Source organism: Myzus persicae, unplaced genomic scaffold (genome assembly GCF_001856785.1).
Source record: "Myzus persicae strain clone G006 unplaced genomic scaffold, MPER_G0061.0, whole genome shotgun sequence".
NCBI lineage: Eukaryota > Metazoa > Arthropoda > Insecta > Hemiptera > Aphididae > Myzus > Myzus persicae.
The window spans coordinates 149,822-165,764 of record NW_019103981.1 but is presented as its reverse complement, the minus strand read 5'-3'; the positions used below and the strand labels follow the sequence as shown (position 1 = coordinate 165,764).

At 34.7% G+C, this 15,943-nt stretch overlaps 3 protein-coding genes across 3 annotated transcripts in view; 1 reads left to right on the top strand and 2 right to left on the bottom strand.

The window, feature by feature from the left end:
• Positions 1-655: 655 nt before the first annotated feature.
• LOC111037181 (myosin regulatory light chain sqh) lies at positions 656-4,294 on the bottom strand. The gene is made up of 4 exons (XM_022319570.1): positions 4,138-4,294; positions 2,264-2,462; positions 1,962-2,191; positions 656-796 (listed from the first exon to the last, which is right to left on the bottom strand). Exons 2-4 carry the CDS (start codon positions 2,448-2,450, stop codon positions 692-694), a joined length of 522 nt encoding a protein of 173 aa, XP_022175262.1. The 5' UTR covers positions 2,451-2,462; positions 4,138-4,294; the 3' UTR covers positions 656-691.
• Positions 4,295-4,515: 221 nt separating this feature from the next.
• LOC111037182 (mitochondrial import receptor subunit TOM20 homolog) lies at positions 4,516-15,935 on the top strand. Its single transcript, XM_022319571.1, has 2 exons — positions 4,516-4,875; positions 14,798-15,935. Exons 1-2 carry the CDS (start codon positions 4,867-4,869, stop codon positions 15,305-15,307), a joined length of 519 nt encoding a protein of 172 aa, XP_022175263.1. The 5' UTR covers positions 4,516-4,866; the 3' UTR covers positions 15,308-15,935.
• LOC111037179 (sushi, von Willebrand factor type A, EGF and pentraxin domain-containing protein 1) overlaps positions 8,696-15,943 on the bottom strand; it is a 70,640-nt gene continuing 63,392 nt past the window's right edge. Inside the window, exons 11-20 of the mRNA XM_022319569.1 lie at positions 11,740-11,861; positions 11,420-11,660; positions 11,144-11,317; positions 10,639-10,818; positions 10,280-10,516; positions 10,003-10,182; positions 9,756-9,929; positions 9,505-9,684; positions 9,332-9,440; positions 8,696-9,247 (exon numbers count right to left, since the gene is read on the bottom strand). Of these exons, the coding sequence (XP_022175261.1) occupies positions 9,007-9,247; positions 9,332-9,440; positions 9,505-9,684; positions 9,756-9,929; positions 10,003-10,182; positions 10,280-10,516; positions 10,639-10,818; positions 11,144-11,317; positions 11,420-11,660; positions 11,740-11,861 (1,838 nt within the window). The 3' untranslated portion in view covers positions 8,696-9,006. The remainder of the gene's footprint in view (positions 9,248-9,331; positions 9,441-9,504; positions 9,685-9,755; positions 9,930-10,002; positions 10,183-10,279; positions 10,517-10,638; positions 10,819-11,143; positions 11,318-11,419; positions 11,661-11,739; positions 11,862-15,943) is intronic.

Here is a 15,943-nt window from a genome sequence, read left to right as displayed (position 1 = left end):
TAGGGAGGTTAGTTCTAAATGCACAAAGTGCCATCGAATCAATTTAACTGACACCATCGTGTGTAAGGGTTAATACTTAAGCCAAACTAAAGAATAGTAGCATTTAAATTTGAATATTTTAGTTAGTATGTTATACACAATACACTCACAGCTTAGTTGTAGTTCAATTGTTTAAAATTAAAGAATTATATAATCTATAGAATTATTATTATTTTAATTTACTTATGGACTTGTTATATTTTATACAAAACACTGAAATATAGGAACCATTAAGAATGAAATAAATAATATTAAGAGTATGTAGAGATATGTTGTAGTTAGTGCATTTTTAATTTATATCTTAAAAAAAAAGGATAATTTACCGTGGACAGGTTAGGTAAAAATATAAATACAAAAAACATATTTCTAAATAACCATAAAAAAGATAATATTAAAAAAAAATCGTAAGAACGAGTAACGACAAAAAAAAAATTGTATAATATAAATGTAAGATTTATGATTGTTTATGAATTAATAAAATATAAAACTTAAAAGGTTACATAAATAAACTTAATAAATAATTATTTCACCCATTATTTAGTTTGAATTATTATTTAATAATACAATTTTTGATATATATATAAAAATATATTAATTTTAATGTTATGTTGAGTAATTTTTTATAATAAAGTAGTATATTAACTTTATAAAGTTACACTTCATCCTTCTCTTTTGCACCGTGCTTCAAAATACGTGTGAATTCTATGTAGTTGAACATACCTTTGGAAATGGGAGCTTCCCGATACATTTCATCAACCTAAAAAATAAAATCTGTTAATCCAGAAAATCATACTTCAAAATTGTTCGTATCTCTTGACTGACAAACAATCAGTCTAAGTGGACTAGCCTACCACATACTTCATAAGTAATTTTAAAACATATAGTGAAATATGTTTCTATTATACCATTTGAAAACGAGATAAAGAACTTGTTTCAATTGAAACTCAATGTAGGATTATTGATCAATGGTAAACAACAATTGTGTGTAATATTTAAATCAAATAGATTATAAGAAAAAATGAACATACAGAGTGTCCCGTGTGGATATACCCATTAGCCGTAGAGGGGGACAAATACCGGTTTTTGGCTGTTTTACCTATTAACTAAAATATCAGGAGATTAATAGAACTAAAATGTTGAAATGTCAATATCTTCAGAAAAATGAACTCTACAAAATGGCTATCTTCAATTTTTTTTTAAAATAATTATAAAAAAATTATATTTTTTAACTTTTTTACCAAAACATAGAAAAAATTAAAACATGAATTATTTGTAGTGCTTATCTCTGTGAGTCTTAATAAAAAAACCAGAATTATGATATCTACATTATTTCAGGAGATATGGCAATGAGTAAATCCTCACGGGACACCCTATATATCAGATTTTGAATAAAAACGCAACCAATATTATTATAAATATAACACGAGCAACTTTGTGGACTTCTGGTTTTAAACCATTAAATGGTTCAAATTATTATGCAGTTTTAGACATTCATCTATATTTCTAAATAATCAATTTCTATTCACGGATTCATATAGTCAACATAATTAAGCTGTTAACGCAGTATCCCATATAATTTGCATGCATGCGGAGAAAAAACAAGACAGCTTGTATTCACTGCATGCAGGCAATGCACTACGGCAAAACAACATGGTCAGATATAAATTGCATGGACTCACGCACGACAGCTAGGATATTACGTAACTGTGATGAAAAGCTATTACTAGAGAAAAAAAAATAAGACAACACTGTCCAACAATATTTTTTTAGGTACCTACATCACTAGTCCTTAATTATTAGACTTTGTTGTTGAAAGTAAGGAGTAGCTTTTTAATAATATTTCATGAATGCTTAAATGTACAATATATTAATAATTTTCTTAAAAACTGTACCTAATTAATAATTTAAATAATAATACATACGTCTTCATCTGTGAACCTATCTCCCATAGTAACTAAAAGTTCTCTTAGACGTTCTTCATTGATTACGCCTTCATTGTTTTCGTCAAAACAACCAAAGGCGTTTTTTATTACATCTTCAGGATCTGTACCTTGAAGCCTTTCTCCAAATAATGTCAAAAACATTGTGAAATTAATTGGGCCAGGCGCATCATTCATCATACCTTCCAAATAATCATCAGTCGGATCTTTGCCTAAACAATTATTTCATATTCATATAATATTTGTATTTTGTTTAATATTTAGAATAAGACTAATAAATGTACCTAAAGAAGCTAGCATATCATGTAAATCTTCTTTGTCGATAAATCCGTCCCGATTTTGATCTATCAAATTAAATGCTTCCTTAAACTCTTGTATTTGTGCTTGCCCAAACATGGCAAACACATTTGACGTGGCGCGCTGCGCTCGTTTCTTTGTGGTTGCCCTCCTCACTGCCGTTTTCCGTGACATGCTTGATTCGCTCTAAAATAATGATAAATCTTAAATTAATACAAACTCATGAAAATTGTGGAAATTTAAGTTACTGATTTTCCCATTTTTCTAGTTGAAACAAACAATTATTTAGTTTTACACAATTTTAAAATTTAAAAGATTTTGCATTTTTAATTATTCACTTATTTAATGATTATAATACATCTTATTAGCATTTTACTATTCCTCAAATTGTTCTCAAAAATATTGACTTACTAATCACATGAGTCATAAATAGGTATTTCTGATAAAAAAATATGAATGATTCATCGACATTCTTATAGGTACTTATTATTTATTAAGTAATAATATTAGAAAATATTATGTAATAAATGTATACTACTTATTTCTCTAATACAACTTTTGTTTATGCCATTTATGGTCATCACTAAATAACAACAATTTTGACCTCTTTAATGTCCATTATTTAGTACAAAACTTAATCCTGGAGCACACACTTCATGGTCTAAAATATCAAGCTTTAACAAAATTGTTCATTGACTTAAGAATTCAAAATATTTAACTAATCTAACCTAAGTACCTTCTAATTAGTTGATAAGCTAAAATAAGATACAACTCTCAATCGTTTGCAATCTGATCAATCAGTAATATACACTATAATAAGGTCTAAGAGATTGTGTGCTTAATAAACTGACACATTTTATAAAAAAATTAATATTATGAAAACTCAATTATGGATTATTTTTAAACGGTGCTTCTTAATAATTCTTGGCTGATAAATTATATTGATCGTAATAATAATAATTATTATTATTATTATTAATTTATCGAGTTTCATTGAAATATTTTAATATGTGGTATGCGTGAAGAACTATAGAAGGATTTAAATGCCCAAGGGTCATATTTTATTGAATTCTCACTTCCTTTGTACCCAATTAAAAAACTAATATTTTAATGAAATTGCATTAAAAACATATCCATTTCAACATATTTTTATGATAAATTTACTAAAATAAAATATGAAGACTCAAGTGATCGTCTAAAAAAATCTTACTCTCGCTATTACATATTTTTCCTATTATTTTTATAGACTGATAAATAAAAACAAAGAATATAATAGTGCAATGTTTAGAAACGCATTGTCATCTATTCACAATGGGTATGAGAAAATATTTTTTATAAATTATTAGACATGAACTTAATATTATATTCTTGTTCCTTTTGAAATACCTTTGACAAAAGCATTAACACTGTTATGGAAATTATTTTTTGGCTAGATACCTATTAACAATCAGTAAAATGGAATGTAGTTAAACGATGATAAAAAAATTATATAAATGTCAACATTGTGACTAATTGTTGACATTAAAGTAAGTATTATCATCCTAAAGATATTTGACAATTATTTTTCTCTATGATTGTGATTCAGAAAGGTATTAGGTACGTCGGTTAACGAAAATTTCAAGGACGAAATGTGTTCGAATTTTTTTAGCTTGTCACATACGAGACAACGACATATCGTCTCAGAACTTACTGACGTAGGACAAACTCGTCGAAGAGAAACCATTGGAAACATTCGTCAAATGATAGTAATTAAACATTTATGTAGGCCAACAAAAAAAAATTTAAAAACGTTATGAATATTGAGCAGTGTGTAGTTATCAACAACACATGGGTTAAAGGTGTTTTCGCGCGGCATACTCACAATTTTGAAGTCTAAAAAGAAACTGATTGAAAGAAAAAATGGTTTTTCGTTGGGCGTTCAGTCGGCGGGGGCCACGTCTTGGTGTAGTGGTAGCGAGCGTTTGACGTACGGAATGCGAATGAGTCCGTCGAACGATGGCCGTGGAGCTAGCGAATGGACGCGGCGGCGTTGAGTCACGGTAACGATGGGCGGGCGGGCGGTGGTCGATTTCTCGCCATAGATGATGGTATTCCGTGATATTATTGTTTTTTTTTTATACACACACTTCGATGACGATGCGATAAGAGGACGCGGCCGCGGTGTTATCGCTCGCGGTGGTGACCGATCGGGGCCGACCGTGGCCGACTTCGCCACCGGGCGTTTTCACTCCTAATGTGGACACACTGAATGGTGAATTCATTATTTTTTTTGTCCCGTTTTCCGTGTGTTTTGCCGATATTCTGTTCTGCCTCCCTGGTATTTACTACATAATAATTGTTCAATAAACCTCGACACAACTTACTCTGACGCATAGTATCAATTTCGATTTGTTTTCCAACTCAAGTCGTCCAGACCCGGCACCACACGTGCGATGGACTGATCGGTGTTTGGCGATTTTGTTTTTTTATTTCATATGCAAGAAGCGGTGCGCCATCAAGCAAACGACACACCACCTCGAGAACTGCCTACAGACGATAGTTTGGCGCGTGTTTGGATTTGGACGTCTACGACCACTCGCAGACTTTCGCCATGATAACGGTAAGTGAAAATCCGCGATCCGTCAAAATCTGTCGATGGTTGTTAAACGCCGCGTGGGCGGGGAAAGGAGCTCGTGTGGATAAAAAATCGTACCAAAAAAAATCTCGTCCGCCGCCGACGCCGGTACGAAACGCCGAACGCGTATTTTGCCTTATATGGAAACGGCGTCGTGAAAGTTCGACTCGGCATGTTCCAAATGATACTTTATATGGTCATGTTCAGACATTTTATACCTCGTTAGGCTCCGACATCGCCGGGTCCACTCGTGCCGCGGCCGCCGTCCTTCCCCTCCCCGTCTTACGCATCGAAACCGAGACCGTTGTTTCTGGAGCCCGGCGCTATTGATTTTTTGCCTTCGCGGGGTCCAAATAACGTGGTGCTAGTGTAACATTGACCTTGACCTTCCCGACGTCAAAAACTGCTACTGTACCGAGACTCCCGCTGTCCTGGAATATTCATGTTGTTGTTCTTAACCTAAGTACCCTGATGTTTCATGTTCTGGGTCTACAATTTCAGCTCATTCACCCACCATTATACCTATTATTATGAACACATTTTAAATACAAATTTTTAGGTATACTTTGACAGTTTTATGAAATTCTACTTAAATACCTACACTAAATTTTAAATTTTAAAAATATTTATTTTACATTTTTTTTTTTCATAGATGTTTTGCTAATGAATAAGCGATGAAACAAATAGTTAAAAATATAAAATATTACTAAAATTATTTTTTTTAATACTAATAATATATTGTTAAATTACTGTTAAATTAATCATCTTATATAATAAATACATTTCTAAAAGTCATTAAATAGTTATTAAGGCAGTGGTTCGCGACCTTTTTGGATTCATGTCTTCCTTATCCACAGAATCCAATACTACATCTCCTAACACTAAAATATTAATTAATTTGAGCTGTACATTTTAAAAGAAAAATATAAGCCGTTTACTGTAAACAATTATTGTGTTGTACATTAATACAATTTTATTTGAAAAATTCTCATTTTTTATTCTATTCCAAAAGATGTTAAAGATTTTGGGTCACTCGTACACTCGTTCCATGGTTGCAGATTGAGAACCACTGTAATAAGGTGAAACATTGTTTATCTTAATATAAGTATTTCTCTTAAGTATTTTTTTACTTCACAGTTAACATACGTGTAGTTGAATATTTTAAACATCTTTTGGTATTGACTAGTTTTGTTATTTATTACACATTTACACACTTGTAAGTTATAGTCCTTGTAATTTTTTCTTAATATTATTCTGCTATCAATATGTATCTCGTATTCCCATAGAATACCTGTCTTCTGTAAAACAAAATTTAAGTATCAAATTTTTCAACTAAATGGTCCTAATATAATCCTCAACAGCTTTATAGCCGCCCCCCCCCCTTAAGAAATGTATGAAAAGTCTCCAATTCCTTCTTCAATATTAACTACCTATGTAAAAAATCAGTGAACATCATACTCTTTTAGGTAGGTACCTAGTTATATACATAGTGTATTAGGTATTAAATAAAATTTAGGTACATTTATATTTTGGTATGCACTGGCTGTTTATTACTTAAGATGTTAGAATTCTAAAAATAGATGAAAATGTGGTCAATTACATTTGCCACTTGGTAGTTTGTGTAGACTCATCATTCTAGTATTTTAGACTTTAGTGAATCAAACTATTATTGTCTCGCACCTGTTTTATGTTCCAGAGAATTATACTTATTTCTTTCAAATCATCGAATTAGTCCTTTGCCCTTCTCACTAAAATCTGAAATGATGCATCTGATAATATTCTAGGTATTAATCAAAGTATGAAATATTAAAATCGACATCACAAATAAAATATTTGCAAATAATTTATTATTCATAATTTATATCTATATAATAAAATAAATCCTCATTAACTTAGGCACTAGGTGGGTATTAGAATACTTAATATAAATATTGTATTGATATTTTTAATTTATATTCCTGTTATGTAGGTAGGTATTGTATAAAATATGTATTTCTGTTTAATAATTTACTGTTTATTTTATCTGGTATTAATTTATTTGCTTAGTATGACTATTACCTATATAGGATGTGTGAGTTTGAAGCTCGAGAGTATTCATTACAAATCCACTTCTTTATAGGCACGATTTAAAGTGAATGTAGTGTTATGTAGACATGTAGTATGTTCTCAACAAATATAAAATATTGTATGTTATGTTATTGTATTTTATACTACTTGTTTATTTAACCTATTTACTAGCAGGTTTACATTACAACTGTCATTTCTTAATTGTTAAAAAAGTTTGATTTCCCCCTACCATGATTAAAATGGATTTTTTACTTATGCTCCTAATTAAAGATTTCAATTTAACTTGTTATTAGACGAATATTTGTGATGAAATACATTCTAAATTCTAGGAATTTTCATTTGTTTTAGTTACCTATATACAAATCTGATATAGCTAAACCCACATTAGACAAAATCATATGTGATTTCAGTAGGTTTATTAAATATTATATGATATAGAGGAGTGGTCTGTATAAACTATAAAGGAAATAAACTATTGAGAGTCCTTGAGCCTAATATGTTACTATAATCACCAACTAAATGCTCTAAATATGGACTCACAATCGTCCTTTCTTATTGTCTCAGAATAATTTAAATGATAAATATTTGCACGAAAAATTTGGAAAGGTAAAACCATAATTTTATTTAAAAAAATATATTGAGTATTAAGTCAATTATAAATAATAAATAATTCAAAATTTACCTTACCTATACAATATACCCAATGATTCTTATTTCAACACTGAGCGTTTATTAATTAAGAAAGTACCTAGGTATTTTTTTGTTTTTGGAAATCCAAGATAGGTTCATGCAGTTTTAACGCTTTTAATTGGTCTTATTTTTACCACCCCGCTATCATCCTAGATAATTAATGTTCACTTTTATTGATTTATTTTTTATTTAAAATCAATTAACTTTATCTACTCTATTAATTTGTATTGTTTTCTGAAAAGTAGTGACTTTTTTCTTCAACCAGCACACCATACATAATTATGATTAAATTCGACCCTAGTAATGTTTGTTCAATAGAAAGTTTACTCCACCAGGAATATTACTTTGTAATTTGTATGTTGTATTCAGTAACGACCCTTGTAGTTCTTGAACTCTATTATCTTCTTTTTATATATATAACATGCACCATGCTTTTAGCTAATCTCTTCTTGATCCCAACATATGTAGTTGATAAGTAAGCTTATGAGATTATAAAATGAACTATGCTATGATCCTCCTCCTCCCTTTTTAAACTATCTTATACATGTTAATGTATTCTGGGTGCCGATCCATTCTTGAGTATTTAATTTGATATATTATATTCTGTTTTTATTCTTGTAATTAACAGATTTAATAATACGCTTAACAAATCTTTTAATTCATGGAATTATATTAAATAATTAAGTATTATTGAATATTTAGAATAGAAAAAAACATTAATTATCATTTTCATTTCTTTTCATATTCATTGTACTTAATAATCTAATTCAACTAAGAACAACTAAGTCAAATTATTTCCTTTAATTTTCTTTATTGTACATTAAAATACTCAACTTGGTAGGTAGGTAATACAGATTATATAGATTATATTATAAATATCTACCATTAAGATTATTTATATAGAGACCTTTCATTCATTATTATATATTTCTGACAAAATATTTAAGGTTTATTTTATTCCATTAACCATAATAATGATATACATGTAGTTATAAAATTAAAATAGAAATTTGAACTAACCAAAAATTGATCACAAGATTACAAAAAATACTTCAAAAACACTTATATTAATAATTATGACTTATTTAACATAACTCACAGCTCACTTTTTTACAAATAAAATAATAATTACATATTTTTATAAACAATATATTTTAAGTTTATTCATATTTTATTTGATCAACTTAAACTTTTACATAGGTACACAAACGACCTGAGTTTTTTTATTCACCATTCTTTTAAATGTGTTACATATATTTTGCCACATAAATAGTATAACTAACTTTGTACATTAAATATGAATTTATATTTACAATAATAAAAAATATTACAATTATCTTAAACCATTAATTTGGAACATTATCGAATAGCTACACCGTTGATTGTTACAGTGGCCCCAGAGTGGTCTGATTTTGCTTTAGAGACTGGTGATGGCTCATAGTAGCTGTTTGGTTCATCATATGTATAGTCTGTTACCGAATCGTAGATATGATTCTGTACATCACTTAAAGAAGCGTATGACATGACTGCTGTATTCTGTTCTTCTTTACGTACTGCTCCTTCTACGTTTTCCGTATTTTTTACTGGAGTTGGCCGTTTTCTAATGAAACACAATACAATGGTTAATAATTGTAGAAATATTATTTATATCATATTCTAATATATTAATTTTTAAAATACTCACAGTCTTAAATAAATTAAGGCAAGAAGTATGACTAGGAATAAAACAAAGCCGCCTCCAACAGTAACAGCTAAACCTAAGGTTCTGGTATCACTTATTGCTGCACTTATCGCTACAAAAAATAAATGTATTATTATTAAACCTTGAACAATGGCATACAGTTATCGTTAACTTACATTGGCAATATGGTTGTTCTCCTGACCACTGAGCGTCGTCCAAACATTTTCTCATGTAAGGACCTATTCTTTGGAAATGAGGTACACAGTGGTATTCTGCCGCGCTGTTGTATGTCGTGGTGTCGTTCATTATAATGACTCTACCGTTTTCAATTGGACCCGGGTGCTTACAGTCGACCACTAAAATTTAAAAAATATCATAATTATTAGGGAACAGCTCGTTGTTGTAATTATTATTATTTATTATTTACTTTGACACGTTGGTGGTCTCCCGCTCCACGACCCTTTTGGCAAACAATGTCTCGTTGTGTTGTCGATCGTGAAGTATCCTCGAGGACACGTGTATTCCGCTGTCCCTCCGACTGTTCTCGACGCTACCCTGACCAAGAGACTGTTTTCGCTCTTGAGCTCGTCGCAATTTATTTCTTTAAATTCAGTGAAACACGTAAGTTTAGTTTTTTGGATTTGATTATGTTTATTTTATAATTTATATCTCACCTTGACATTTTGGTGTTTCCGAACTCCAGGTACCGTTTTCAAGACACAGTCTTCTGCCGTGTCCGTCGAGTTGGAAGTGATCGTCACACTCGTACAACACCGCCGAACCGTAATACGTAACGTTAGATACCAAATTGAATTTTCCGTTGTCGATACTCTCGGGTGTTCCACAGTCGACGTCTAAAAATTGAATTTAAAATATATACTGAGTACCTATTTTAAACTTATTGTTATTACTTATAGTAATAACTAATAACTAATAATATTTTAGACTTACAAACGCATTGTGGTATTACGCCTGTCCACGAACCGGTGTCGTCACAATTGCTTATCGGTTCGCCGACGACTTTGTATCCTCGTTCGCAGCGGTATTTGACCAGAGCGCCGATCTTGTACGTAGACGTTGAAACAGCATCAGACGAAGTCCTTATAAAAGTTCGTCCGTATAAACGATCGTTACCCGTTACCGATAGGACACTGTGTTCTGGTAAAATTGGTTCCGGGCATCTTATTTCTTTAAAAAAAAAACCAAAAAATAAATTATGTAAAATAAATTCCAACAAAACACCTCGCCGTAGTTCCTGTTCCCCCTCGATTATTTCGACAAAATAATAATAATTATAGTGTGTCTGTTACCTTCGCATTTCGGAGCGGTCCCACTCCACGCTTGATTTTCAAGACAGCGTCGTATCGCTGTTCCGGTCAATCTGTAGTTATTGCTGCAACTATATTTGACCTCACTGTCGAGGTGTGTGGAGTCGTTGGAATAGTGTAACGTACCGTAAACTGGTGGCGTGAGTTTACCACAATCAATGTCTGCGTTAAACACAATATATTTTATTATAATTATTTTAACATACTTATAGATATAAGACTTAAATGCGTGTCACGGATAATATGTGTACCAATATAATATAATATAATAGGTAGGTACAATGAATTTCACTTAATATGTGATCATCGGTTATTAAAATCTACCGTTTATCGGTTATTGGTAACCATCGGTTAATAGAGTCAAACCACTCAAACCTTGACCTGCCCTATCTTGGATCATTGATCACATTATTCGAAACTAGCGGTTGTCAATAAAGGCGAGGTTTTGTGTGCATAAATATATGAATTATTGTGTGTTTATACTCACATTGACATTCCGGCGGTGTCGTACTCCATTCGCCGTTGTTGTTGCACTGCAACGTGGTCGTGCCGATCAATTTGTGACCCGGGTCGCAGTGGTATTCGATGCTCGAGTGGATATTAAAGTCGTATCCAACTACGTAACCTCCGGTAGGCACTTCGGGCTCCTGACAAGTGATCACTGTCGGACCAAAAAGACCGCAAACGATTTTTCTTATTAGTAATTTTTTGACATAAAAACTACTCGAGCGATCGATTATTATTATATAATCTGTATACTTACGTTGGCACGTGGGTGGGTCAGCGGACCATTTCGCTTCTTTGGTACAGATCTGTCGGCGGCTAGTGTGGGGCTGGAGCCAGTAGTCTTGTTCGCAAGTGTACTCGACGATGCTACCGTGCGTTGTTGAACCGTTAACTAGCGAAGCCTGCCCGTTTTCGATGATTTGCGGTGGTCCACAGTCCACAAACCGGCACACCAACGGTTTGCCGGACCATTCACCTCCAAGTCCGCATTTTAGCTCCTTCATAAATAATAATAAATATACCATAAAATCTCAGTAAAAACAGTATGACATGTACCACGACGGCTACTACACTGACCTGTTGTCCGCCGACGGCCACAAATCCCTGATGACACGAATAGACGGCCACGGATCCGGCTTTGCGACCAGTTGCGGTGACGGAAGCTCCTTGCACTTCGGGTGGGTCTCCGCACCAGTCAACTGCAGTCAACAGTTCAAATATAAATAACTTAAATCGTGTGAATTTATATAGATATCCCAATGTTATTTTTAACTCATTTAAAAACCTTTATAATCCCAACTGTGTATTCAATATTCATACATTCAGAAATAATACAATAATATATTTCTTAATGATTAATTAATTTAGTTGAAAAAATGTTGTTGCTTGATAAAAAAAAACTGCGTTAAGTTAATAATTAAAATTCAACTTAGCCCTATTATAACACGTTAATGTTGCGGCATCGCCCACTCTGTGTAATTATATGTACGTACATAGACATTGTGGAGTGCGTCCGCTCCATTTTCCATCTTCCGCGCACGTCCTCTTGGCGTCGCCATTCGACAGGCTGTAATTCTGGTTGCAAGTATATTTGGCGGTCGATTTGAACGTCGTTGTACCGTTGTCTTGCAGCGTAATAGTGCCGTTTTCTATACCAGTCAATGGTCCACAATCGACGTCTATATGAGTATATTATAAATACATACCGTTGGTAAATCGTGATACACAATAACCTATCAGATGTTCGGTTTTTTTGGGCTGTGGGTCACCGTCATACTTACATTTGCACGTCGGCGCCGTCCCGGTCCAAAACCCGTTAGACCCGCACGTCCTCTTGGCCGAACCCTGTGTGGCATGCCCTTCTGGACAGACGTACTCAATCACCGACGACACCTTAAATGTATACGGACTTGCTATCGTACTGTTCACCTTGATGTCGGGACTCCCACAAGTGGTCGGTGCTGCGCGTAAAAAAATCGTCAAAATTAATTTTTAAAAACTGTTATTGTCGGTGTGAGGAATCTCTACGGATTAGGTTAAGTTATGCGTTGTATCGACACACTCACTGTATTGACAAATCCAATGTAAATAATCCAAATTGCATCCCACATCGTTCCACAGCCATTCGCGGCCTCCTTCGAGCACCACGCAATTCTGTTCACCGTTGTAGTTATTCGGTTGATCTTTTCCCCACGTAGGTTTCGTTATCACGTCACCTGCGGCAGATAAATCGACATGGTATAATATTATTAGATATTTATTCGTTCCGTCCCGATCGTAGTAATATTCATGTAATTTCTAACATGATTTTATATATTCTTACCGTTGACCCATTTCCACGTCCTGGACGTAAGGCCGGGTTCTTTTTGCGCCCCGATCCAGATCAACTGGGTCTTGAGTCGTGATTTCCGCCGCTCGAGCTCTGCGGCCAGAAACGTGGACGCCGACCCCCGGAAACCGTGCACGATGTCGCCACCGGTCGCCTGACATTTTTGTCGGGCATCGGCGAAAGACGCTCCCCGGTTCACGTTGAACTCATAGCACTTATTGTCGAAAACTGCCACATCTGTTTGCGCGGACGAACTGCTCGGCGCGCAGCGATCCAAAGAAAATTCTGTAAATCGGTCCAACATAACATTATGGCGTCAAATTACAGTCAAAGTTAACATTTTTTATCCACCCTGCATTAATACAATGTACCCATAAACTAACCTTCGGTGGAATATACTTCAACTTCACACAGGGATAGTGATCCCTCGACGCCCACCAGTTGTAGGAATACATGCTGTCCAACGATTTGTCTCGCGCAGCTGAGGATTTTCGTCGTGCCTTCCTCTATATAAAGTCGTATAATTAGACCGATCACTCAATGAGAATTGGTTGATTTATAGTATGTGAGTTACCCTCTCTATTCTATAGTGTTAGATCTCAGAAAAACTTACCGATCGTTCCTGGAAACCAAGAACACAGTGGGTTCCTCTGCAATTCCGCACTGCTATTCCCAACCCTTATTTCTATGTCCTGCAAAGGTTGATGACCTGTATGTACGATATAAATTTCATTAATTAATTTTTAAATCAATAATGAATGATTAATGATTATAATTTATATTTATACCCGCACTAATAAATAAATACATAATATTACATAAAAATTTGTGAATCACTTTCGATTGTCCACATTTAGCAGAAAGGTCGTTGGGTATGGGCTGGGCGGGAGGAGGGTGTTGAAATAAATTACAATTATCGTCAATTTCGATCTGAAGTATAAATACGAGTAAGTGCTCAACGGTTGGTTTGAAAAAAAAACTATTTATATATTTCCGAGAATTATTGTTAGTATCAAGGTTTGATGTATATAGTTGGGTACAAAGTCGACCTGACCGTGCGTATTTTTTCCCCATTATAATTATTATATTATGATGTTGTATATACAAAGCACGCGCAAAAAAAAAAAATAATAATTAAATTGGGTGTGGCGTGCAAATGATCCACATAGTCATGTTCCTCTATTGCACTATGCTGTCTGGTGAAGGGCAAATATGTCCTTCGCTAGTTACATTTTGTTGGTTAGAATACGAACAAAAACGTTTAACAGTGTACGAGTTGTGGAAAAAAAGTCGTGGGCGATACAGCAGCAGCGCGACGCCGTCAGGTTCATTACCATCGTCATTCGTCACTCGAAACTAGTTTGTGTGTAAAAATATGAGGTACCATTTTGCCGTCCCATAATAACCATACACAGTATCTCCTACACAGATTTGTTTTTTTTTATTGTTATTGTGTTATTCTTTTGATAACTTCACACGTCGCACTCGTATAAAAACTATAACTACACACACCACGTTGGTATATTCACTGCTGCAACCTTCCGGCGCGCGCGGTCAAAAGATCGTATCAACGTTTCGGATTTAGACCGAAAATTAGGTTAGGTACGCGTCGAAACTCGAACTCGGGGTCCTTGGATTTTCTAAACGTATACAGACCAAACTCGACCGACGTAATCCGACGATAATCGTGTCGGTCGACTTTTGCGTTTGAATGAACGACTTACACACAATGTTAATTCGTGTGTTAAACCGATTGAAAACAATAATTATTATTCTACTATTATATTAATTTTTAACTGTCCGCAGACCGAGGTCTCGAAGACCGCCATCAGCGCGGCCGCGGCCGGCATCGCGGGCCTGTGCTTCGTCGGCTACTGCATCTACTTCGACCGGAAGCGCCGCAGCGACCCGCACTTCAAGTCGAACTTGCGCAAAAAGCGGCTGTTGGCCAAGGAACACGAGCTGGCCGCGCGGGCCGCCAAGTCGGCGTTCCCAGACTTCACCGACCAGCAGGCCGTGCAGCGGTTCTTCCTGCAGGAGGTTCAGATGGGCGAGTCGTACTTGGAACAAGGTGACGCGGCCCGGGGAGTCGAGCACCTGGCCAACGCGGTTGTGGTGTGCGGCCAGCCCACCGAGCTGCTCAACGTTTTGCAGCGCACGCTGCCCGACCCCGTGTTCGATATGCTCATCAAGAAGCTGCCGGAGCTGGGCAAGAACCTGATGCGCCGCCAGCCACCGCCGCCACAGCAGCAGCCGCCGTCGTCGTCATTCGGCGGCCCGGTCATCAGCGAGCTGGACGTGTCCGACGTCGAATAGTGTTTTTTTGTCGATTATTAATAAGTCGTTTCGTCGTTACGATGGTAATATTATAATATTATTATGTTGTAATGCGCGTGTGCAGTGTACAATATCGTATAGAGACGCCCTCGCCCTGCCAAGGGGGAGCCACGCACTGCCTCCCTACACCATCACGACACCACCCTGCTCGTTTTCGTGTAATATTGTAATTTGATTATTTTTTTTTTCAATAATAAATTTCATAGATGCAAAAAATATAGACTGTCGCTGTAGAAAGGCGATTTTATTTATATACGACGACGACGACGACGACTGTGCAGCCTGCGGTATTTTAATACTCGATAAATAAAAATAGTAATAATAATAATTTAAGTATTTTTAGCCCTACAACAACAATCGGTCGTTTGTCGCGAGTAGTTTCGCCGCTGACAGATTATACACCGTATACATTAAGTTCGGGGGCGGTAGTGGGGTTCAAGCACTATTTTAGGGTGACAGTTTTCGAGTAATCGTATTTTTTATTTTTCATATCGTACAAATTAAAATAATGTATAAAATCGAACGTCGCCTACTGTCACTGAAATTATTATCATTCTGTACAGGTATGCGATGTTCCGTTACAAACATTATATTAAATAAAAATATTCACGAAAA

What these genes read in the sequence shown, in the direction of transcription:
- LOC111037181 (XM_022319570.1), bottom strand. Translation starts at nt 2,450, where the DNA reads ATGTCACGGAAAACGGCAGTGAGGAGGGCAACCACAAAGAAACGAGCG. An exon ending in TGATATGCTAGCTTCTTTAG is followed by an intron (nt 2,192 to 2,263) that starts GTACATTTATTA and finishes ATAATTGTTTAG; the next exon opens with GCAAAGATCCGACTGATGAT. An exon ending in ATAGGTTCACAGATGAAGAC is followed by an intron (nt 797 to 1,961) that starts GTATGTATTATT and finishes TTTATTTTTTAG; the next exon opens with GTTGATGAAATGTATCGGGA.